This window comes from Eurosta solidaginis, chromosome 4 (assembly GCF_040869045.1).
Source record: "Eurosta solidaginis isolate ZX-2024a chromosome 4, ASM4086904v1, whole genome shotgun sequence".
Lineage (NCBI taxonomy): Eukaryota > Metazoa > Arthropoda > Insecta > Diptera > Tephritidae > Eurosta > Eurosta solidaginis.
In genome coordinates, this window is record NC_090322.1 from 228,985,761 (window position 1) to 229,012,833 (window position 27,073).

Below are 27,073 nucleotides of genomic sequence, written 5' to 3' on the forward strand. Positions count from 1 at the left end.
AACATTTTCAAAATCATTTTAAAATTTTTTTCTAAATCAGATCCCACCGATTTCAAGATGAAGTGAAGACCATTTCGGGTTTATTCGTGTCAATTCTGGACTATCTCAGAAGCACTTGAGGTCTGTCACTTGGGTATATCTCCGGCTAATTTTGGGACTATTAGCAAATCGATAATTTCAAAAGTATTTTCGGATCAATTAGGTTCTGTTTGCGTTTTCATTTTGAAGCTATTTTCTAGTGCTATTTCGGAAGTATGGGAGTATTTTAAGAATCATATAAGAAATTTGAGTTCCTTGATCATTCAAAGTCTATTAGATATAGTACAATATTTTTTGGAATGCGTTGTGTTACTAAGTGTTTGCAGATTAAGCCAGACAACATAGTTAACATAGAAACAAGCGCTGATTTTTTTCAAAATTTCAAATAGATTTTAGGAACTTTAGTAAAAGTTTCCAAAGCTTTGGAAAACGTTAATTATTTTCTATAAACAAAATGCCAAAAGAGGGCATCCAGTTAAACATTGCACAATTTCAATAGTCGTATGTTATTTGAAGAAAAAAAAAATTGGATGAAATTCAGCGCTACGTACAATTTCAATCCTAATAAGAATAAAAAAAAAACGTACGAACATCCATAAATTACAGTTATTCACTCACAAAATAACAAAAGATATACTAACTAATACTAGTTTTCAGTGTCTCTTTTTTTGTTTTTCAATATAAACAATATATTTTTACAAATTCTCTTTTAAACAATATTTGTTGGTCGCGCTGTAGTCGGCTGTGGTGCATTCGGTTTTGTCATCATATCAACAGCGTTTTTCAATAACTGCGTTTTAACAAAATCTGTTGCCGCTGAATTGAGATCCTTATTTGCACCAAAATTACATTTTACATAGCCAAATAAATTTGCACCATTCAATGCTAGTGCAATCATCACAAGTAATAGCCATTTGAATTTTAAGCCAAACAGAGCCACTAAAAAAAATAGTCCCCAAAAAACGGGAAATAAAATTAAACCCAACCAGAATATGCGCGCTTCATTATTATTGACACGCCCTTTTTTCGATTCAAACACCCAATGTGATACGCCTTCGTCATCCACATAGTTCCACCAGCGCAATCCAACCAACAAACGGCCAGTAATATTTTTCACAGTCCAAAAGTCAGCAGACAAAAATAACACAACAAAAACAAAACTCGTAATGAAGGAGTCACTAAACCAGCCACAGAAAATGTATATAACTACAGCAGCACCACGGAAAAAGAGGTGGAAAAATGTGACATAAGGATGCCTGCAAAAATTGAGAAGTTTTAATAATTACAAACCCAATTTAAATGAACCTCTTGGTTACATACGCATATCGCTTTGGCGCTACACTTGGATCACGCATATCGTCCTCTTCGCCAAATGGTATGGTGTCGTCCTCCAATAATGGCACCTGTAAGATGTAGCAAAAAACCAAAACAGGATCATACTCTAGGACAAGGGTCGATTGCTAATACAAATCAAAAAATGTCCGGAGGTGTCAAAGGCTGCCTTCTGATCGGGATATCAATAATCCGGAGGCAGAAAAAGATTTACTTCTGTCATACATTTTTGGATGTGCAATAGCAGTCGATCCCTGTCCTAGAGTACTATTAGAGACTCCGCAAAGTCGCCAATCGAGATCAGTTAATGAAAACCAATCCTATTCTGTGTTAAGTTTTGAGCATGCAAACCTACTTTTCTTACCGTAGCCGAAGCCATTTCCTACAGTTCCTTAATCTTTTAAATACTGTTTGATATGGAATTTATGCACTTTATATTTGATACAATTTAATAAAACCGTTTAATTATAGTTTGTTAAGCTAATCTTATTTATTTAGTCATTGGCTCTGCTTACGTTTTGACTAATTGGAATGATAAACAATGAAATGTCAAAAATGACAGCAACCATAGAACACCGCATGTCAAGGCTGGCAAGGTTTGCGTATTTGCTTTTTCTGAAAGAAAAACTTAGAGCTTGTTTACGTGATATGGTTATTCAAAAGTTCACTTTAAGCGCTCCATACATTTTATGCCCGGTTTTTCAGTGCGAGTTTAAACTACAATAAATTTGTTACTCATCTCTGCATAAGCGGCAGAAATGGCAGGGTTAAACCCTGGTCAACTTTAACTGGACCTTAGCCGCCTAAAGTTAAGGCCACACTGAGCGGAGCGACATGTCGCAGCGCTGCTTCATTTTTTGGACATTTGTTCAGTATTGCCGCTCTTGGGCACGCGGCGCGCTGCTGCTGTCGCTAGGTGTGAATCGCTCCGCCCAGTGTATTAAAGCTCACTGTTACTTTCGTAACAAATCACACTAGTTATCCTTATTTCGCCATTTCTGACGCCAGGTCGCTGTTTACACTCAAATATATTTGTTGCTGAAAGGCAATGACAGAAAAAGCGGGTGGACACCGAGTTTCTTTTACCGGGCGACTTGTTTTGTGCTGTCTATCTTCTGTTTTCAAATTCTGAATTTTGCATGTTTTTTTTTTGAATGAAGACCTTTTTGTTTATTTTGAGCACTGTAAATTCCTACAAGTGAACAATTTTTCTATTCCTCCATTGCTATACCTAAAAGCCCCGTCACGTAAGCAGTTTTTCATATAGATGCATTTAACACAATCTTATACAAAATGAGTAGATTATACGTATTTTTGTGGAGAACGGCAGATCAAGCGATATTGGCGCCGGAGCTGCAAAAAGATTGAATCAATTGAGTGTGCATTCTCTCAGAATTCTTTTAAAAATTGTGATTTTTTGGTTGGATATTATAAATCTCCATTCCTGAATGGCTCAAAATACTTTAACTCAAAGCTAAAGTGTGTGTGTTATTGAATGGTAAAATATAATTCAATATAGAGTAGACCTGTAGGAACCATTCCCTATCTTTAATGAATGTAAACCTGAAATGAATGCACACTTTTTTTCCATTCAGTACTAAATACTTTTTCCCCAAGGCTATTTTATGGTATACTTTCATTGCCATCTGATATGTTAAATCAATTTAGGAGTTGGGTGCAAAAAAGGCTTAAAATTTATCAATAGAAATAATAGCGCCTTCTCATTATTCAAGTAGTTTAATATTTAAGGAGTCATGAGCTTAACACCGGCTTATAATAATTGAATATTCAATCATTATTTTCGAAAAGAAAGAAACATTTACTGGCATACAGCGATTTTAACATTTCGAAAACCGCCACATAATCATCATCACTCAATTTTCGAATGTTATTTCACCGAGATTCGAACCGCGAAACACACGGTGAAACTGCAGTGTCACCTTCCCAGTTTTCCTTAATATGTGGCACAAAAAAAGGTTTCATTGGGAGAAACTTTTCAGAGGTTATTAATTTCCCTCCCCGCAAAGAGATTGACTCGCTCCCTCGGACTACAGGTTTTTACAGCGGATATTTTGACAGTATTTGACGGAATATAAATATAGAACCCGAGTGATTGAGAAGGAGCATTAGTCTCTCTGCCTATTTGCATGGCATTTGTAAGTTGAATTCTATCTTACTTGAGCAGATTTGTATTCAAAGTTAATTTTCTTTGCTTATCAAAAAATTTACAACTACCTATAGAGCCTACTTTATATGACTGTAATTACAAACTATTGTGTTTAGATGAATATTTTTCTTAGAAAGTAGAGAAAAATAGTGGATGATAGCTGTCAAAGAGTGAAGACGTGTTTTTTACTGCTCTTATTCTTTTATTGTCTTTGCGTTTAATTTATCGTTTTGCTTGCTATAAACAATGGATGATTTCTGTGGAAAGTGCAATAATGGTTTCGGTAGATCTGATTCTATGATTGTCCCATGTAGTGGCTATTGCAAACAGCTCTTCCATCGCGCCTGCTGTGCAGGGCCTATCGCCGAATATGACGTGAACCTGATGAAATCTAACCATAATATTCGGTACCTGTGCCCAGGCTGTGCTAATAGGCCTGAAAAACTCTGTAAACTATTTGAGTCTGTGACTGCTACACAAAAAAGTGGGTTAGAAGCACTGATGACTGCCTTTGAAATTAAATTCAAAGATTTGGCAGCGCAAATTGTTACTCTAAAAGCTAATATGAACATAGTGCCGTTGCATTACAACAACGAAACCAATAAAAGTAATGTGACTGACAATAATGGTGCAAAAAATTGCAAAAACACCAAAAAAGAGCAAACAACACGAAAGTAATATTAATACGGCTTTACTAGCCGCAAATATAAATGCCCTAAAGACAGATGTAGTTAGCTCTCGTACTTTTAGTGCTAAAAGCAATCATAATATTAATAGTGATAGTTATCGCTCTGCAGATGTCGATTTCTTGGCATTCTCGCCTTTGCCCAGTACCTCACACACTCTCCCTACTGCACATCTGGCTACCACTCCTGCTAATAAACCTGTTAACACTGATCCTAAAATTAATGCTGCTACAAATACAGACAATACTAATACTGCCGCGATCAGTAGGGCGCCGTCTATTAACCATGCTACTAATACGGTTGAATCTATTTCTGATGCTCCGTCTGCAGGGCCTGCTGCTGTTTCTACTGACGGCTGCCCTGTCTGGCATTTTGGGCCAAGATCTTAGTCATTTGGCTTCCATTTCATCACAGCCTGCGGTTTTCGGAATGTTCGAAGAGAAGTGACAACCGTTCCGCCTCGTAAAGTGATATTTGTATCAAGGTTGCATGCTTCACTATCGGAAGAAGACAATTCTAATTATATCTGCACTAAGCTTGGAGTTGAAAATAGTGGCATCAATGTTTTCAAGTTTACTTTTAAATATGCGAGAGACATATCTTCCTTCAAAATATCGGTTCCTGATAAATATTTTGATAAGGTACTGGATACTTCCTTTTGGCCCACTCATTCTGTGGTTAATGTATACTGTAAAAAGCATGTCAATACGTCAAAAAACTAAGAGACCTGTGCTGTGAGAGCAGCACATACCTTGATAGCTGTCTACCGTCCTGTTGAAAAGGTCAGGGAGTTGATAATATTTCCATAAATGGCACCCAAAAGCAATTGAGTGTCTACTTTCAAAATGTTTCCGGAATGCGAACTAAGTCTAACGTAATGTACAATATGAGTTCGCTTGTGGACTATGACGTGTTCGTTCTTATTGAAACCTTGCTAAATCCTGAGTTCCTTGATGCTGAGTTTTTTGACTCTAACCTGTACACTGTCTATCGCAAGGATCGCGATTTTTCCAAAACTGGACTCTCTAGAGGCAGTGGAGTTTTAATTGCCATACACCGGCACATCAACTCGTCGCTTGTGGAGCTGAAGGATCAAGACTCGCTTTTGGACCAACTGTGTGTCTCAGTTCGCGGCATCTCTGAAATTTATATCTGTGTGTCATACATTCGACCGTCTAGTCTAGACTCACTTTATAAGTCTCATGTAGATAATATTACTGATTTAGTTCGTTCTTGTGATAGTGGTAACTTTTGCATATTGGGTGACTTTAATTTACCTAATATTGAATGGTCTTATGTCGATAATAACTACTCATTGGTTCCGAACAATGTAAACACCACTTCTGAGATTTACCTTATTGACAGTTTCTCAAGTGTTAGCCTTTCTCAAATCAACGGCTTCACCAATCAACTGTCGAGAATTCTTGATCTTGTCTTCCTTAATGATAATTTTAGCTGTACGGTCACCGAATGCCTGGAACCGTTGTCGTGCTCTAGTTTGCACCACATTCCGCTTATCCTCGAAGTAGAATTCTATAACTTCGAAAGTATTGGAACTCTGAATGAGGATCCTACTTTTTCATTTAGACGTGGAAATTATGACTGTTTTTTATCAGGAAGTTTCTTCTGTTGATTGGGAAGCCCTGTTTCGGGGATGTGATCTTGCTCGATGCTTCAGCTTATTTAAAAACGTTGTAAATCAAATCTGCATAAACAATATACCTCAGAAAATGAAGCGGTGTTACAGAATTCCATAGTATACTAGAAAACTAAAGAGGCTTAAAAATCAGAGGAATAGGTTTTACAAAAAGTTCAAGGCCACTAAGCTAATGGCGTATAAAGAAAAATACCTGCGTTATTCCAAATCATTCAAAGCGTTAGGCAAGAGGCTCCATGGTAACTATGTTCGTAATTTTGAATCCGACATTAAGGAAAACCCTAGGGCATTCTGGACTTATGTAAATTCCAAAAAAACGATGCTCAAGTATCCCTGCCTCAGTTATCTATAATTCTGAGCATGCTTAATCAACAGCTGAAGCGGCCAATCTTTTTGCAGCCTTCTTCTGCTCCACTTTCGTTACGTCACCGGAAGACCAACAGGAGTTGCCCACTGTGGTTGACAGTCCCATTAACTTTGGTGCGCTGACTCTATCAATTGAAGATATGGTCGATGGAATCCAGAGTATTAAATCATCCACCCATAATGATATTGACGGCTTATCGTCTTATCTTTTGAAAAATTGTTTGGCTCTGGCATTTCCTCTCCTTTTAATTTTCAACAAATCTTTAGAGTGCGGCGAATTTATTGATGCGTGGAAGATAACCTTCATCAGCCCTATTTTCAAGTGCGGTAGCAAGAACAATGTCGCGAATTATATGCCCATTGCAAAATTATCATCTGTTTCAAAATTATTCGAGTACATTGTGAAACAAAAAATGTACTTTGCCGTTAAACCTCTAATCACTGAAAATCAGCATGGTTTTATGGCCGGTAGATCCACTGTAACAAACCTATCTATCTTCTCTGATTTTTGCATATCTTCTTTTAATGACCGTTGTCAAGTTGATACTGTGTACAACGACTTCTCAAAAGCATTTGATAAAGTTAGTCATTCTATCCTGATTTCTAAATTGACTCGCGTGGGCTTCCACTCGATGTTTTTATCATGGATTAAATCATACCTCCACCAGCGTAGCTGTGTTGTGGTTATAGACAATAACTCTTCAAACATATTCACAGCCACCTCCGGGGTGCCTCAAGGTAGCATACTTGGCCCATTACCTTTTGTAATTTTTATAAACGATATTTCCACCTGCTTCCAGCACTCTAATTTTCTATTATACGCTGATGACCCAAAGATTTTTAATACCATCGCAAACTCAGACGACGTGATTAAAATGCAATCTAATTTAGATAACGTTGCTGTTTGGTGTCGTGCAAATAACTTTCCACTAAATGTTAGCAAATGCTTTCTTGTAAGCTTTTCTAAATCACGTGGCCGTATTCCCACTTCCTACTCTCTCGATGGTACCCACCTCTCAACTCTTAACGAGATAAAGGACTTGGGTGTTGTCTTCGATTCGAAATTTTCTTTCACGACTCATATAAATTCTACTATTGCTAAGGCGTATTCACTTCTGGCTTTTATTAGGCGTTCCTGCACAGACTTCACGGATCCCTACACCCTCAAGTTATTGTTCACTGCACTAGTTCGTTCGAAGCTGGAATATGCCGACTCATATAAATTCTACTATTGCTAAGGCGTATTCACTTCTGGCTTTTATTAGGCGTTCCTGCACAGACTTAACGGATCCCTACACCCTCAAGTTATTGTTCACTGCACTAGTTCGTTCGAAGCTGGAATATGCTTGTTTTATTTGGAGGCCGTATCATGAATGCCACGTTGTTAGGCTTGAACGTGTGCAGAAAGCGTTTGTTCGATTCGCGCTGCTCTCGATGAACTTTTCTGAACCGATTCCATCTTATAAATCCAGGTGCTCACTTATCAAATTAGAGTCCCTGGAATGCAGAAGAACTGTCCTATCGCTCATGTTTGTTTATGACATCATTAATGGTGTAGTTGATGCACCTTGTCTCCTCAGGAGTCTCCGATCCATATCCCTATAAGGCCTCTTCGTAATATACCTATTTTCTATACGGATTGTATCCGAACCCTCTATGCCTCAAACGCACCTTTGATTAGAGCTATGACCGTCTTTAATCGCATCTCTGATTTTTCAGCTATTGATTTTGCTCTTTCTAAGTTTACTTTTAAAACAATACTTACTGATATCTTTTCAAACAGATAAATGTGCTTGTCAATCTCTTCATAGCATGTAAGTTTTATTGTGTCTATACTCAACTCATGTACTATACTATTAAATAATTATCTAATTTTAATTTAACATTGTTATCTAGTCTGTAAGGGCTTTAAACGCCATAGACTGAAATAAAGAAATATGAAATATGAAAAATATGAAATATATTTCTATTACAATTTACAAACTCACAAACCAGTATAGATTAGGAAGAATATGTGAAGGAACTTAAAAGCTTTTATAATATATAACTTTCAATTGTTTAATCAACAATTGAGGACGTTCAAATGCAGATTAGTACTTTTTCATGCAAGCCTTTTATATGGCACATTGGCAACACTTATTTAGAACGATGACAATTTTCGGAAGAAGGATGTTGAAATCTTTGTCATTTGCTTTTTTTATTATTAAATTTTTAAGAAAATTTCAATAAGAATACTTTTCCAGTTAACTTCTTCGTACATTATTGTCATTTAAATATGGAAAAAACTGGTCATCACGGACAATAATTAAATTTTTGTGTAGATATTTTGAAGTGGCTTTAATTAAATGCAACCATGTGATATTTGAACGGGTTTTGTGCATGTACTACATTTTTCATAATTGATTGGTACTAGAAAAGTCTCTCACACTCAGCAAGGGCTGCATTCATTTGAATGCTTATTCTGTGTTGAAAAATGTTTGTGTTTCATTCAATTCCTTTATTCTTTCTTCGAATGAGTTCAGGACTGCACTCTTTTTTTCCACTACTGAATGAAGAATGGTTTAACTTTCAAGCCACATTCCTTAACAAGGAATGAATGAACGAAGATCAAACATACTTAAATCAATGATTTAAAATTTCAAATGATTGCACAGTTTTACAGCTCTGTTTGGCGCCATCTGACATGAAACAGTAGCGAACTCCTAACTTTCGTTGCAAGTTAAGCATAAGAAAATAATTCGACATTTGCTTTGGCTAAGGGTGCTTTCACACTTTGCAAATGAAATTATTTTTCATACTCGTTGGTACTTTTCAAACATTTTGCACAGTTAAAAACTGCAATTTAACAAATGAATACGACACAAGATATGTTAGCAAGTATTTTTCTTGAATAGTGAGAATATTTATAACAGTGCTTTGTGAAATTTTATATGTGAATGGGCAAAGCGAAATAAACTTCAATTGCTAAGTCTGAAGTTCCTTTATAGTAACAAAAGCAACATCTTGGTTGATTATGGCGATGTTATGGCCGAGATACAATGCAGTTATTCATATAGATACGTTTAATGCAATCTTATGCATTCCATAAGAAGAAGAATTTGACATTTGCTTTGGTTAAGGGTATTAGCACACTTTGCAAGTGAAATTATTTTACCCACTGGTTGGTAAATTTTTCGCAATTAAAAACTGCAATATAATACTGTTTTCACACAGACGGCTTATTGAATAATAAAGGCAGTTTTCTACATTAAGACGCTTATTGAGCTCAATCTTCCCTACAAAATTCGAATCTATAATTATTTCATTAGTAGCTAATCGAATGCCTAATGAAGTCAAAGCACAATGCAACTCTGTTGGGAGCGTTCAATTTCTTAGTTTTTGGTGTGTTCAGTGCTTAAAAATGTCATTTGTCAAAGTAAATGTAATTGTCTGCATGGCGGAACGATACAAGATGGCCGCATCGAACAGCTGATTATAACCTTTTTTTTATTTTATATGATTCATCAACTTCCGGCGCAGTGCGATTTTGACATTTGTCCATCGAATTTACAAAAACAAAGTACATGGAATTCTTATTTATGTATGTAGGTATGTCACCATGCTGTCACCTTGTATCGTTCCGCCATGATTGTCCGTCATATAGCATTGTCATTTTATTCGCTTGACATTTCATCCTTCATACTAATCGAGCAGTTACTTCTGTGTGAAAGCACAAAATTTACGATTTCATTAGAAGGTGAAATGAGATCATTAAGTTTCTGTGTGAAAACAGTATAACAATCGTATACGACACAAAACATGTTAGCAAGTATTTTTGTTGTATAGGGAGAATATTTATAACAGTGCTTCGCGAAATTTTTTATGTGAATGGGCAAGGCGTAATAAACTTCAATTGCCAAGTCTGAAGTTCCTTCATATTTACAAACGCAACATCTTGGTTGATTGTGGCGATGTTATTGGAATGCATAGGCTTCTGCTAAACGCATCTATATGAAAAATATCATTGGGCCGCGGCCTTTACGATTAGCAATCTACAAAAGGAATCTATGTCAAAGATGACTTGATACGCAACTATCTCATTTTTGGCGCTCTCACGAGGGATTTATCTCAAACTTGAGCTGGCAACAATCACAGATAAATCCCTCGCGCCAGCTGAAGCGGCTGTAGAAATGCGTTCAAAAATTATGGGAAAAAGTATAAAAATACTTGTTTTAGTGTAAAAATTATTAGTTCGAAGGCGGAGAGTAAATATTATTACCTACTCAAAAGTTATCACTAAAAACAGGTTTTGTAACTATGAAATCCCAATGCAACCAGTCCATTTTGAACACAGAACCTGGAACGTCAGACATGTAGGATAAGCCATATCCATTAGATGATGTTAACTATTATATCATAGGCCCGATTTACTGAAATTTCAAAGAATATATGGTTTTCACTGTAAATGCGTTACAATATTTGACTAATTAATTTAATCAAAATGTAAATTTTACTTAGATTTGTTTGTATTTGACTCTAACTAGTCGTATTATTGTAAAATAAGTTTAAAGTAATGAATATTTTACAACTATAATTTTATTAAATGATTGAAAATATAATCGCCGAAATGTATGTCAAAAATCCCCATATTCAGATCTATTAATTTTTGTTTGGAGTGGCATCATTGACAAATGTTAAACAAAATGTGCATTTTGACAGCGCTCTCTCGAAACATAGAGTTGCAAATCCATTCATCTAAGGCTATGTGCGCAGCTGTGGCAGTCGTAAGAAACATTATTTCTTCTACATAAAATTAAAAACAATTTTAAAATCCTAATGTCAATAAAATATACCCTTCGCACGTGTTGCTGGTCAAAGGAAAAGAAACTTTTTCTTTAATTTGGCATTGCTAAGTCAAAAAAAATGTTTATCATAAAACATCTATGCCCATCTTTTTCCTCTGAGTGGAGTCTTTCCAAATGGCAAACAGCCCTAAAGGCGATTTTCAAGATTGACGAGGATTGCATGTGATATAAAAACTTGTTTCTATAGTGTAATGCCACATGCTTAAATTACACTGACCATGTTGCTAAGAATCATGTATTGATAATATTTACCTTCCACATATACAATGTTTCTATAAATAAAAGAAGCAGTACTGAAGAAACTTATATTTCGCAGACACAATGTTGATAACATTACAGCGTTGCTTTGTTAGGTACTGATTCTGATCAGCTGTTGAAACCACACCACAAATTTTGATAAGAAGCTAAATAACAAACCTTACTATAGTTTTCTCTTTCGAGAGTGCTCTTAGCCTTATAACGTGAATAATACAATCAAATAGTGAATCTCTCACTCACGCTATGTACGTTGAAATTTCTCAAAAGAGCGCCACCTACATAGAATCCACAATGAAAAATGAACTAAGCTGATATAAAATAATCCACATGTGGCAAATGCAACCCCGTCAAAAACGATAATGTTCTTGCGAAATGCTTGCTCTCACTTTGCTGTCACAGTGACAGACAGATTGTCATGTGCACCGGTTGTTTATTTGAGAAAGTTGTGTGATTTGTGTTGTGTATTTTAAATGCAGCGAAGTGTGATTATCGTGTAGCCAAATAGCTGAGAACACTTTGCAATCACATCTGATAACGATCACTTACTTATGTTGTATTTAATGTTAATAAAATAAAGAAAATCACAATGAAGTAAAAGAGCACTTATATACATATATGAAATAGTGAATACGAGCAGCAAGTGTGAGTTATATGATATATATGAAACGTGCAAAAATTTGGAAACGCAAAATTAGAAAATTAATACAAAAATACTGCTCTGCTGACCTTTACCGGAAACAACTCCCTGCGTGGCCATTATAAAAATGTGGTGAAGTCTGAACACAGTGTAAATAAAGTTCATACAAATTAAAAAAAAAATTTGCAACACTACACTAGAGAAAAAAAGAACGAAATTTATCGATCGATCAGGATCTAGCTGCCCCATTTTTTTTGCACGTTGGCCAGGCTTTCAAATTTACATTCGCGATTTATAAATACAATTAAAAAGGAGAAGAAAAATTGTAAAAAAATATATGTTACAGTGTTTTTATATAAATAATTTAGTGATTATAGACGTGAGAGCGTGCGAATTCTAAGTGTGTGTGTGTGCAATTTTTTTTTTTTTCGTATTCAAGGCTACATTTGATTTGCCCTTTATCGCTTTCGTTGTTATACACTGCTTGCTTTTTTATTGTTTTCGTTTTGCAAGCAACATGGACCTGTTGTGCACCGAAAATTTAAGGAATGATTACGACTGTGAAATAACTTATGTGCCGTCGTTGACGACACAACTTCGTGCACATAACTCCATCCACTCACTGTTAGAGGCACCTCACCCGCACACGCAACCACCCCCTTTATCCAGAACTTCAACAGCAGCACCAACTAAATTCGCACTGGAAGCAGTAATAGCAACCGAACAATCGCTAGACGATTATATACCAAAAGAACAACAACAAGCCCACCACAATCAAACATGCGTAATGACCGGCGCACCTTCTCCATATTCCAGCTCTAGTTCTTCATTGTTATCACCGGGTTCGAGTTCACCTTCGTCTGGTTATAATTCGGCAACCAGCAATATTAGTTCTCAACCACATATTCATCATCATCAGCAAAGTCAACAACAATATCAAACTAATAATCACAAAGATGAAGATACACAAAAGGGCATACAACCACATAAACAACATAAACCACAAAATTATGCCCTCACTGAATATCAGCAACAACAGCCAGAGTTGAATCAACCTAAATATTTTGAAGATCAACCAAATTTGAATAATGCTGTGTACTTGAAATCAGTGCCCCCTAGTCGGGATTTGGGCTTTGTCAATGTTGCCACTAGAGATCCAATATTTTTAACAGATCGTTGCTTAGAGAATGCTCTGAAAGCAGAAGAAAAACTACCGCAACCGGTTTGCACATATTTTAAGACGGTCCAAAAAGATATCACACCGCCTATGCGCAAAATCGTCGCAGAATGGATGATGGAGGTAAATTATACAGTATACTTCTTCATATTTACATACATACTTTTTAGCTTAAATTATTTCTTAGTCTGAAACAACGAAAAAGAAAAATGTGAAGAGATCGTTTAATTTGCATGTTCGTTTGTTCTGTAGGAAAAAGAACGAGAAAAAGCAATTGTATTGCTTACCCAAGTGGCTAACGATAAGTTTCCCCATTTGTATACCTACCTCTCTTGTGTTACGCATATTAGGTCGGATGAAATCAGTTTTTCAATTACGATCCCATCAAACTAAGATTGCTTCTGAAATTCCAAGAAGCGAATTAGGGTAAACGGGCATAAGTAGATGCATAGTATAAAGATGGGGTAGAACATTGTCGATTGTTGAAGGTCCTTTCTCAGATATAAATAGATAACCAGCATATTCAGTAGCAGCTCAACTGTGTCGGGTACAAACGTCGCACTTTCTAGCCAAACCAACCCGGGGTTCAGCATGAAGCTCTGCCGCAAGAGCATCGCTTGCGGAATATGTGTACAAATACATACATATAGTATGTAGCTGGATCTACCTCTTGCTAAGGTTGACAATTGTGTAGGGAAAGTCTTCATATCAAATTATTTGCACGTCAGTCGAGCTACCATCATAAGGCGCTGCTTGCTGTGGTTTTTGCGACACTATTACTCCCTGTTAAGTCTGTAAATATAATAGTAGAAATTAAATCCGATGTAAGAAACAGTGTTTTTGCCCTTCATCGCCTACAACCCGAGTAATTCCAGTACATAGATCGGGCTGTCATGGAAATGAGAGTTGATATAATGTAAATGACGACTTGTTCATCCTTGCTCTTTCTGGCACCAGCTAACGCTTGTTTCAAAGTATATGGCAGCTCAGGTTGTGGCTTGCGATTTTCCATCTGCTTATTGAATATTCAAAAATACAAGGTCTTTTAATGTATATTAAAATATATGGAGAACAAATGCAAAACTGATATTTTTTAATCCACCCTAATGTATATTCACCATATAGAAAAACTTATTTGCTAATTTTTTTGTATTTTTATTGCTAATTTGTTTCGTTTTTTCTTCTCTATGCTTTGGTCATTTGCCGATACGCAAAAATTGTTGAACGCAAGTTCAAGTATGTCTGTTGGAAAAAAAAATGGCTCAGCGCAGTGTCTTTATTCATTCATCATTTGAACATTTTAAATATTTGGTTGCTATTGAGTAATAAGTTGGTAGGTTTAAATTTTAAATGCCGACTTTAGCTAATCCATTATAGTATATTGTGCGTTTGAACACCATAGGCGTGAGATTTTTAAATATCAATTATAACATTTTTTTTATATAAATATTTTTTTTTCAAATTTAATGCTTCACTAAGCAAATAGAATTGCTAGACTGAACTTTCCAATTACATATTTAGTTGTTATGGTTATTTAACCCTATGGTCAGAGGTTTACCTACTTGAACTATTATTTTTGCCCCATTTTCGCAATAATAATTATTTTCTGTTTGAATTTACCTCTAGTGTGTCTATAGCACGATTGAAGAGAAGTGTAGCCTTGTGTGGCTCTCAAACGATATTAGTTCATGAAAATGTAGTGTGGCATCATTTATTTTTATAAAACAGTTTGTCGAAAGCTAAAACAAAATTTCATTAATATTCGTGTGCTAAAACTAAATCTCACACAGTTTTTTATACATCGTAGGGCTTTCTAGGTAGCGGTTTTTCTCAAAGCTATTGGGACGTACTTACCGAAAGCAAGTACCTATAGAAAAATATTTTTTTTAAACGGTTTTATTTAGTTTGACTTGACAGGCTGCACGGCCGTTGTGAACGAATTTTGTAATTGAAATTTAAGTAACTTCCCGATAAGCTACAAGCTTGAAACTTGGAATATATTTCGGAACCCGATGACAATGCAATAAAAAGAAAAAATCTCCACTAGGTGGCGCAGGGATCGAGATACTCAAAAAAATCGTATTTGTGGTCCGATTTGGCTCATATTTAGAACACATAATATATACAAGAATAGAAAGCGACCTATGAAAAAAAATCACCGCTAGGTGGCGCAAGGATCGAGATATTCACAGAAATCGTAGAGTAGATAAATATTATAGATGAGATAACCCTTCTACTCTCTAACGTATGCAGATTTATTAGCCTACACCTCGAGATATATGATGGTAGGGGCAAATCAAATCTTATATCACATAAACAGTATTTCATAAATATTTTTTGTGCACGTTCATATTATGGAACCATATTCCAGCCTAGATTGTACAAAGGCATTGTACAATAGCTTTTTAGTTTATGGGTCTTTAAATTCAATTCTCTTAATAAAAGCCAATAAGGAATATGCCTTGGGGATTATAAAATTTATATGCTCAGTAAATGTAAACGCTGAATCAATACAATACCCAGATCCCGAATTTTATTTACCCTAACTAAGACCATATCACTGACGTAAAAAGTTGAAATCAACTTATTATATAATTTTGAGTACGTTACGCAGTAATACTTGTAGGCATTAAGTGCAAGCATGTTTTTACAGCACCAGCCATTAAAATTATTTAACTCTGATTGAAGAGTAAGAACATCGGCCTCATTCTTAATTTTGAAAAATATTTTTAAGTCATCAGCGTAGAGAAGATAACTGCATTGCTTGAAACAAGCACTCACGTCATTTATAAAAAGAATAACAAAAAGAGGACCTAGGATACTACCCTGAGGCACACCTAAGGTTGCCACGTATGGTGGAGACCTTAAATTATCAATGACAACAATATTTACTCTGTTAGATAAATAAGAATATATCCAATTTTTGTTGTTATATCGGCCTATATCCACTGCAAAAATGCGGAATGAAAACCCAGTTTTTGTAATTTTGCCAATAGAGCTCTGTGAGATACTCTATCAAAAGCTTTGGATATGTCTGTATAGATGCAGTCAACTTGATAGCCATCTGTGAAAGCCGAGATACAATAATGAATAAAAATGGCAAGATTGGTAACTGTCGAACGTCCTGGAATGAAACCATGCTGATATGGGCAAATATAACGCTTAAGCAATGATAACAATTTACTCATCACTGTTTTCTCAAAAATTTTTGAAATAACCGGAATCTTTATTCTTCATTTTTACTACCGCTCTTATGAATAGGTTGAATAAAAGTAGTTTTCCATTCACCTAAAAAAATTTCAGATCTTAGCGATAATTGAATAAATTCCATAGCGGTTCAGCAATGGAACCAACACATTGCTTTAGAAAAGAACCCGAGAATTGTTGAAAATCACAGTGCTTTGAATTTTTCATACTCTGAATACTTTGAATAATGTCATCAATGTTAAGAACTAACGAAGAGAAGTTGAAGGAAGAGATTATCCCATTCAACACTGCTCTATCTTCATTCCACGGATCATCAGTGGCAAAGTTTGCTTTAAAAAATTCCCCAAACAAATTAGCAGATTCACTAGGTTATGACGAAATCTTGATAAGACACAGACAATGGAATTGCTGCAACGGACTGCTTGGAACGAATAAAATTCCAAAACGATTTAGGATTCGATTTAATATTATTTTCAAAGCTAAGAATATATCGATTATATAGAATCTTTTAGAAGTTTTAAAAGTTCATCCTGTTTCTTACAACCGTGGTTACTTGACTCCACGTATAAAAAATGGTAATTTTTTACTTGACAAAAACTCTTACAATACCAAAAAAATTGTCAAAGGAGTACCTGAAAACGCGTTTTGATCATATTCCGGTGGCGGATAATTATCATTCAATTCTATTTAAAAGTTATTAGCAAAAAAAAAAAAACAAAAATAAAAAAAAAAGAATGATTAGCAAACGTTTTGTAAAAATTCGATGTTTTTATCAGCTGTCAATTTAAAATTGAGTGCACAACCTATTAATTGAACATGAACATACTTATTTAAAGAAAATTTACTTAATTTCGTTCTTAAAAAATTATTTAAATCTCACAACATAAACGAATAGGTAGTTACACCGGATTTTAGCTCCTTAAAGCAAAGAAAGTAACAAGGCTATGCACTCATACACTCGTGTTCATCTTGAATAGTTTATATTGTTTGTAAGAATGTTGTAAAGAAAAGTTATTCGCATTAAGAGAGATGTGACGGCCAAAATGATGCAAACCTTAATGTTAACCGTTAAAGCCGTTTAATTTAATAGACCCGAAACCGAATAGGGATATGTCTAAACTCGATACTAAAAAGTATGCAGGACATTCAATGATAAACAGGTCAAATCAAATTTAGGTTTGTCTTCGCAAATTCAGTATAAATAAAGGGAGTCTAGTATAGTTTTGCATAGGAAAGAAGTAACCTGGAATGTTGAGCCATTGAAAATGGACCTGCAAAGTGTAAGTCTCTTTTAAATTAGAAAATCATTGAACTCAAATCGATCATGCCATATACTAAGAGGGTGATAAAGGAGGGAAGTAGTACAACAGCGCCCGTCCCAAGCAGTTCTTAAAATTTTTGTTGCAATTCTTGTTGTATTCCGTGTTTTATTTCACGCTTTCTTTTAAGAGGAATTGGCAAATGTAAAGCGGAATAGAAGACACAAAAGATAATGCCAGCAGAATTGAATTAAAAATTATGTAATGTAATTCAATAATTAGAAGTCGGAAATATGAAATTGTTCTTTTATTAATAGATATTCACAAAAAACCGAATAATTACCCTCAAACAGTATCAGCGCAAAACGCCTTTTTAGTTAATTATTTTCTGTGTACAACAATATCACCAAAATTACATCGACCACATGAAAGTCTTAAACTGTTTTTTTTTGCAAAAATATCTTGACAGAGTAAAAGTATCACTTTTCCACCTTCGGATTATTGCGAAATTAAAACGCATCATTTGACACCTCTACCGAAATTTTTTGACATTTATTAAAAATCGACGCCTGTGGTAAACAGTTCCTTCCGTTGAATATTTATTTGTAAATTTAATGCCAAAATCAGTATAGGATGCTACTTTTTCCTCAAAAGATACTAAAATATCAAAACTCACAAATATCTATGAATGCGGAATAGTCTTAATTAAAGATTTCGCATACGTGGAGCCAAGTAACCATCGCGCATTTTAAAATTGTGTAATTTTCGTCACAAACATCTTCATACGCATTCTAGGTATAATAAATTGGTTCCTGACGTATATTTGCTTGCCGGGGAAGCCTTTTTCCACTTCCATTTAAGTTCATCGTGTTTAAATAGCAAATTGTTTAATTATTCGCAACTTTTGACAGCAGACCATCAACTTGAAACCTATTTTAAAAAATTAAAATCGCGCTCATGTCATTTTCAATTTAAAATACTTTTTTAGAGATAAAATATTGTATAAGTCGACTATAACAGACTTAAAATGATATTTAATTTAGAACCATGTTTAAACCAATAAATTTCGACTATGACTACGGGCCATAAAATTTAAAGTTCTAAGATCAATGGTACATGATGCTTATTTGATTGTTTCGAACAAAACTTGGAGTATAAATGTTTAACGTAACATTTTAAAAAGAGAACTTGTAAGTTATAGAAAAGTAAAGAATCAAATCACAGGAAGATAATTCACCACTGGAGTAACTTTACATGTTATTCGGCAAGTTTAATTTTCGTAACACTTTAAGTTGAAACGATTCCAAAACAACTCAAACTTTTATTTTGTCGGAAATATCAACACTAAAAAAGGATGTTTTTTTATCATCTTATTAGATTCGTTCGCGTGAGTGAAAATTCATAAAAACTTGAACAAAATGTTACTAACTTTGGAAAAATCCTGTTCGTTCAAGCAAAACTTTTGCAACAAGAGGGCGCATTTTTGCATTTCGTTTGGACGAGAAGTTGCTAAATTTTACCCGATAAATAGGTGTCCCGGTATCTCATAATTTTTTGCACAGTTAATTCAAAAAAGGGTTTTTTCGTTTTGTATTGATAACTGAAAAACTAGTTTTTTGTTGTTTTCCCATTTTGTGTGGTTTTTCGATTTGATGGTGGTTATCTTATTTTGGTGTTTTTTTTTTTTAACAAGTGGCACCATCGTCATAAGTACAAAGTAGAGAGCGCAGTGAGCGTACATTCTCTTTAAAATTTGCTCATGTAGTGACAGTTGATCGCCGTTGAAATGACCTGTAAGATCAGTTGTGTTAACAGAAAAACCAGTTAGATTGATTAGGAATCTGTCAATTTTACAGAATTTTGTTAACTTAAGAGCGACAATTTCTCTTCTGTTGAAATGACTAAACTAATTTGTTCGATTGACAAAGAACTCGGTCGAATTAACCATAATTCGATCAATTTCACTGAATCTCCGTTAAGTCAAGAACAACAGAACCGATTTGTTGATTTTACTAGCATCATTTCTTTCAGTGTAAGTATATAGGTATGTATGTAATGGAAATAAAGTAGCAATAAACAAAAATAGAATAAGTTGGCGCCTTATAAGTAAAATTAATGCAATCAATAACTTGAATTAAACTAAAAACTTTAAGTACATTTAATTCGCCAGTATTGAAATTTAAAAAAGAAATTTCAGTTCTGTTATCGGATCAAACATATATGTAATACTCCCATATTGCTAATAGAAAATGATCGCAATGTGTTTTGAATTCGAAATGAAAACAAGACAGCCTATAAAATTTTGTGATTGTAGCAGCATAAGTGTGACAAGAAAAAATTTAAATTTAGGTACATTCGATTATTGAATACAAAAACAAAAACGTTTAAACAGAACGTAGTTAGCTTTTTGTAGCAATATAGGAGTATTACATATATGGGATTAAAAGAGTTCTTTGATCGAATTGATATTATTGCTATTTAGCATCAACAAAAAAAAAACACCTACAAACTCACTCGAATAGCATGCGTAAACCCTTTAAAAACTTTTAATATTTTACTTGCTCCTTAAATAAATGCTTTCAAAAGTCTGAAAAAGTAAAAAAAATGAAATTTCGCAAGCTCGAAAATTATTTTTTTGGCCATGCGTAGTGGAACTTTTTTTCCTGAGCCCAAATCCTATCGAAAAATCGATGACGCGATGTCGGTTAACTTTCGTCCACACAAATCGAGCCGGGTTAATCTACAAATTTGATTTGAAAAGCAACTTTGTCTTTTGCACATAGAAACAGTTCTAAATATGTATACCAAAATACGTTCAAAATATGTACAGACATACGTTCATAAAGCAATTTTAAATGCTAAAATTTACTTTGAGTTTCCATCCAAAACAAAAAAAAAAAAAATCAAATAACTTTAGGTAGGTTAATTGTTCTTGATTTGTTATCACAAAAAACAAAGAAAGGAGACACGTGAGAGAAATTAACTTATATGTACATATTTGTTGTGTATCATGCATGCTAAAATTAAAACAGGAACAACTATGAAATAGATAAATAAACACAAAACTTAAAAATGGCATAAACCAACAACTTCATAACGCAATAAAAAATTAAGGAATACAAAAAAATTTAACAATAATTTATACATTTCTTAGAGGAAAATTATTATATCGTTAGCTTAATGTAGAAATGTGCTAAGTTAACTTTTACGAATTTTACAGGAGACGAAAAAAAATGAATAACTTTTGAAATATCCTTCTTTTTTCAAAACTCTGAATGAGGATACCTTACTTGCAATGCTTTTGAGTGTAGAAGCTTTAAAAAGATAAATAAAAATCATGTATGCCAACCCAGCAGCTATTTTATGACCTAGCACAATTTCCGCACTCATAACAAATTTTTTCACCTGACTTAGCACATTTTACTCAATATGTTTTCCCATCACTCCTCACTTTTAATGATTGAAATATAAGACTAAAACTATATATTTCACAAAAAATAAACTATTTCTAACGGTTCTGATCTGGACTCTTTTGCCGGATGGTGCGCAGACAATAATTTATATTTAAATTCAAACAAATGCTGTGCTGTGTCTTATTGCAAAAAGACAACTGCCACATACTTTATCTACAAACTAAATGCTAAATCTCTTAATCGTGTTGTCAAGAGAGTAAAGACTTGTGTGTATCTTTTACTCCAAACTCTCTTTTTCTAGTCACATTGAATTCGTTGTTTCAAAATTTGTTGCAATGGTTGGGTTCAATAGACGTAACACCAGTGACTTTAAGGACCCTATGACGTTGAAGGCACTTTATATATCCCTGGTCAGAAGTCGTCTTGAATATTGCTCAATAATATGGAACCCTTTCTATGAATATAACTCCTATTGAATTGAGAGAGTTCAACATTTTTTTTTTACAAAAATTGCTTTACGTATGCTTCACTTGCCAGACGGCCTCCCATCATATACCAGCAGGTGCAAATTGCTTAGTCTTCAGGCTCTGCATGACAGAACAACTTGAATCTCACTCATGCTTCCTATAATGTAATAATTGATTTGTCTAATAAAAAAAATTTCACAGTAGGTTAACGTGGTCACCCGACAAATTTCACAAAACTGAGCGTTTTCACGCTCCTAACTACCAAATATTTTAATGCTCTATATCTCTTTACTACTCAAGCAGATAGCCAATTTTTGGTAACGAGATTCCATTTACCAAAAAAATTAGGTGGTAGAGGGATTGAAAGTGAAAGTAGTAGTAGAAGTTAAACCGTAAGGGATTGGGCGTGGGAAATAAGCAAACATTTAAAACCGCTATATCTACGTAATTATCTGCAGGGGTTATGCAAAATTTGACATATAAATTCCATACATGAGGTAATGGGAGAGATTGAGCATGGAAGTAGCAGTGAAAGTGGGAATGTAATTGAGACTGATATTGTAGTCAGAGTAGGAGTGGCACTGGAACTGGAAATGTGTTTGAAAATAGGAGGTAGAACGATATTGATAAGGGAGTGGAGTTAAAGGGAATAAGTGATGAACAGAAATTAGCAGGAGAAATGGGAGAAAAAGTAGTATTCGATAATATTGAAAGTAATAATGGGAAGGGAAGTCCACTTTTCAAATAAAGGGCAGGCAAGTTAAATAAAGAAACAACGCGAAATAATAGAATCAGCTTTAAAGAAAATATAGAAACAAATGAGATTTCAAAATCACCAGCTTTATAAGTGGATGACTTCACTTTCCAATTTCAAACAAACAAACAAAAATCTTTTCAAAATTGGCTTTACCAAAATGTTTTAATGAGAAACTAAGATCTAGCTTGTACCTTAATGTAACCTGAATATTTTACAAAAAAAAAGGAAACAATTAAGCTCATTTTAGCTTGTGACGGATGGAATAAGTCACTTTGAAATGAAATAATATATTGTGACGAATATTAGCATCACTAAGGTATACTATCATCTCTAAGCCGATACTAAGCAGTCACTTGTATCTACATAAACAAATCAATCATTATGTCTACACATATGTACATACAGCAGCGGAGAGATACTCACAAAAGTATGCAATCATCAGCATAGTAGTTCTCACATATACACATGCATATATCTGAGATACTCACAAAAGTATGCAATCATTGCGCATATTGCTATGCGAGAAGCTATAAACGTGCATCTGTAGTTTATAGCTGGTAAACAAGTAGTAAATTCTAGAAGAAGAAACGCCTAGAAGTATGCGAACGAGGAAACCGAAGAGTATAAAAGCAGCACAAGCTGAGTAAGCAGAATCAGTTTGATTTAAGCACGCTATTGGTTGCGAAGTATAAGTGTTATTGTGAAGTACTCTAATAACGACCATTTTGCATTATTGAATATTGGAGTTATTTATTCAACAGTTTAGCGATACGAACTTAGTAGAAGGTTGAAAATAAGCGGAATTTCAGTAAATTCGTTACAATATGAATAAATTTGAACTGAGTGCTTCGCTGAAAATATTCGTTCTATCTTTGGTACTATATCAATACTCAAATTGATATTTTAAAAATTATTTGCTTGAGCTTTAAAGTATAAACATTTATTATATCAAATATTTTCATTTTGAGATATCATCTACAAAAACTAATGTGAGTATAAAATATTTAAAATTTAACGTATAAAATACAAAGTTTTTACTTTTATAACAAATAATAAACACTATAGGTACACCAAAAAACTTATAAAATACACTCAGAGAAAAACGCCGTTCTAAAATCCAGCACCACCGGGCTCACTTCAAGCTTTTCACCTTCTTATTTTTTTGTTCTTGAACTGACAACCATTTCCTTGTAAAGAGAACGGCGGGTCTTAAAATATGAACAAATGTTCTATTAATGAGACCAATGTTCTTAAACTAAGTTTAAGAAAATAGAAACGGTATAATTCGTGTGTACAATGTAAATATCATATTTGGCACAAACTATCAAGCAGTTGTAGTGACCCAGCGGCTATGATGTTGCGGTTGCGACCGTGTGGACCGATTTCAATCACCGTCAAAATCTGAAGTTTTTAAAAACAATTTTTTTATATTCTGTTTTTTTAACTCTTATTTTTCGTTCAGTTCCATTCACATATGCACAGGTAATTCTCAAACTTGTTATGAAATATTTTAAATATGTATATATTCAGAATGCATCATCAAATAAGATGAATTTCTCAATAAGAGAAATTTATGAAAAAATGCATATTATGCGTTTTTTCCAATCTTTTGTGTTTTAATAGTTTTTTTTTTTTGTTGATTAATATTTTTTATCAATGATTATTTATTAATAAAAAAATAAATAAATGGTACCTTCCCACTCCCACCAATGATCAAGCACAAACCGTTCTTGAATTGAGACCGAAAGCTGTTAAATCGACCACAAATCGTTCACGAAGCGTGAGAACGAAAAATCTTAAATCAAGCCCAAATAGTGCTTGAAATGAGCATAGATGGTTCACACATCAATACCAAAGTGGTCATAAGATACGAACGGTGTGCTTGTAAAAACTGTTCTCAAAACAAGCTCATCGGTCACAAGTTAAGAAAAAATGTACTTAACAGACTTTTGTCAACGAATGTTCTTAATTTTGAACTTGTTTCGTTCATTTTAGAACGATTTTTTCTCTGAGTGTAGATCTCATTCTTTGGGGTGTAACTAACCAACCAGGACTACTAGAGGATAAGTCTATCAGCTTCTCATTCTTTGGGGTGTAACTAACCAACCAGGACTACTAGAGGATAAGTCTATCAGCTTCACGTTTTTCATGCATTAAAAGATAATCACTTAATTCCAGTTTTTTAATATTTAATTAATAAGGGAAAATGGAAGTTATTATGAATACATACATATATTATAAAACCGTCTTGGTAAATGCTCAGACTCAGACCCAGATTCATTGCTGCCTTGAGATCTGACAGCACTACCGCTCGTTATAGCTAGACGAGAAGTGAATTAATCCATTCAGTCAACTAAACAACCCAACTTGAGTATCCGGCTTGACTCTTTGGAGACTTGTTGGATGATTGTATGCAACTTATAAAAATTTTTATGCACACAAAAATATTTCGAGCGCGACAGGTGAAACTCTTGGGTTTAGCCTAACTGGTTTTACGTTAGTAGTTACAAACATACTCCTGGATCATGAACTCAGATCGATTATGCCAAAATATATAACATCTGTTATTTTTATGTTGAAAACACAACAGCGAAACGCTATACGCATAGTCCACTAAATATCAGAATATAAACAGAAAGAAAACGTAAACAATAACAAGCGTTTTGTCGCAACTTTTATCCTTTTTTGATGGACTACATACATACGTAGAAATAAAAAACAATTCGAATAAAAACAAAAACGCTTTAATGAATCCACTACAATGAGAAGAAAGAAAGGGCAATGTAATAAAACGTCACTGACTCAACGAAAACGACAGATGCAAAATGCTTCAGCAGCAGACGCTAAGAAACTTACAAATATACAAATATACAAACATACTAACAATACCTACATGTTGCTGCATAATGCTCAACGGCCAACAATCAAGGTGAGCTGTTAGCCCTTGGTTATTACTTGCGTCACCGTTTACTCTGCATCGATGTTATGAGCTCCTTTGCTGCTGTATACAACAAAAAATTATTGTAAGGAAAAACGAAATATTTTTCGTTTTCATGTTTACTCACCTTATAATATGTAGGTTCACTGGCAGGATCATTTTGCTGCAATACTCGATGTTATCCTTGTCAAGGTGTGCGCGCACCAACAGTCAAGAAACTCGCCACCCTCCAATGTGTACGAGTTTGCAAGCAGGATTAGATGTAAAAAATTGAGGGCGATTTACCTTCTACCACTTCGATATTTTGCTTGTTGTAAATGTACAAAAGCAAAAAATGCTTCTGTGGATTGTTGAAACGATCAACACAGCAGAAAGGGAGAAAGAAGTAAAGGCTACTGACTTACAAGAAAACAACAGACTTTGCAGCTGCATGTTGAATGTTTGTAACAACACAATTTAAAGTAGTCCAATAGGAAATATGGATTATACTTTTATGAAATGCAAAAATCTCAATATAACTAAGAAATATTCATATTTAAAGGCTACTAAGATCGCAGTAGGCGTTTACATCACAAAAGCTGCTAGTTCAGAATTTGTTTTAAAACTGCCTTAACTCAGCGTAAATTAAATTCATTCTGCGCTGACATAGGGTTTTTATAAAAAAAAAATTCCGAGAAAGAGCATTCTTCATACAAATTCCGAGATAGGGGCTTTTCGGACTGTCGGCCAATATAAGGTGATATTCTACATATGCGTCGAAATGCAAACACCGTATCCTCACTCAAAGACCCGCCACAGTTACTCCTTCCATAAGTTTTCAACTATGTTTAAAAACAAGCACTGCTACGTAAATTACTAGACATACTATTATGGTGCCTTTGAAAAAAAACAATAATAATAATATTGTAGGTGCCTCCTTATACGTCGAATCTTTCTAAATCAAGTATCTGTAGCGGTGTGCCCTAGCTCCACCAGAAACTGATAAGTATTTCATTTTGTTCTTTAACTGTGACCCTCTTCCTCTCGCTATTGAGTTTTGAGTATTCCAGCGCCGTTAGGAGGTATGCCGCTCTAAGAAAAAAGTCGCAAGTCCTGGGCTTAAAAGTTAGTGTTTGAGAAGTGGACGTCAGTATATAATAGTCATAGGTCACGGTCATGCCACAGCCTAAACGTTTCCTCTTTACTTTATTGGCTAACGACTTTTATGCGTTTTAGATTCGTCCGCTTATTTGCTTCCCATAGCCTTATAGTTTTTTTATAACTAATAGATTGATGAGGATTGCTCCGATAATCACCTCTACGGCTGGTTCTGATATGCTGCGAAAAGGAAACTTACTCTCGTCGCCCTATGTGTACTTATCCATGGTTTGGACCCTTGCAGTATACAGACTGAGGTAATGCCAATCAGCAGCTTTGTTTTAATCTTTTGAGATGCCTTCTCTGCATCATACTAACTTTGCGCCCATTACGTTAGTCGGGAGCTCTGATCTTACTTGTAGATGGTTCATTACCTTCTTTGAAGCTATTTTTCCATAGAAGGTTTCCAAAAAATGTGTCTATGTTCTGTCGATATGCTCTCAGCTGGACACCGCGCAATTGTAGCATTATTTTCTGAGTATACATACCTCATTAGTTTCCAGCATGCTTCTTCTAAGTTTCGGACTGTATTGAACGTACCATATCGTCTTCATGTATCATTTGAAATCATAGCTGTTAAAACCGTCTCTTACTTCGAACGGTGCGATGAGAACAACTCGCTTGGATTTGATGTTACTTTGTTGTGCTATTTGTTTGGTAGTAAGGATATGTTCCATCTCTCCGAATGTGTTTTCCCAGGTTTGAAGCTGTGCTGTCTGGGTTGTAGTCCTC

General features: G+C 34.6%; 2 protein-coding genes across 5 annotated transcripts in view; one reads left to right on the forward strand and one right to left on the reverse strand.

Annotated features, from left to right (window-relative positions):
* Nucleotides 1–685: 685 nt before the first annotated feature.
* Nucleotides 686–1,902, reverse strand: LOC137251055 (uncharacterized Golgi apparatus membrane protein-like protein CG5021). Of its 4 annotated transcripts, none has more exons than XM_067784972.1 (3): nucleotides 1,736–1,902; nucleotides 1,360–1,427; nucleotides 686–1,295 (listed from the first exon to the last, which is right to left on the reverse strand). In XM_067784972.1, exons 1-3 carry the CDS (start codon nucleotides 1,748–1,750, stop codon nucleotides 749–751), a joined length of 630 nt encoding a protein of 209 aa, XP_067641073.1. In that variant the 5' UTR covers nucleotides 1,751–1,902; the 3' UTR covers nucleotides 686–748. The 4 variants fall into 4 exon arrangements, with proteins under 4 accessions (XP_067641073.1, XP_067641071.1, XP_067641072.1 ...); XM_067784970.1 differs by having other exon boundaries at nucleotides 1,360–1,442; XM_067784971.1 differs by having other exon boundaries at nucleotides 1,727–1,902.
* Nucleotides 1,903–11,740: 9,838 nt separating this feature from the next.
* CycD (cyclin D) overlaps nucleotides 11,741–27,073 on the forward strand; it is a 251,535-nt gene continuing 236,202 nt past the window's right edge. The window contains exon 1 of the mRNA XM_067784973.1: nucleotides 11,741–13,286. Coding sequence (XP_067641074.1) covers nucleotides 12,504–13,286 — 783 coding nt within the window. The 5' untranslated portion in view covers nucleotides 11,741–12,503. The remainder of the gene's footprint in view (nucleotides 13,287–27,073) is intronic.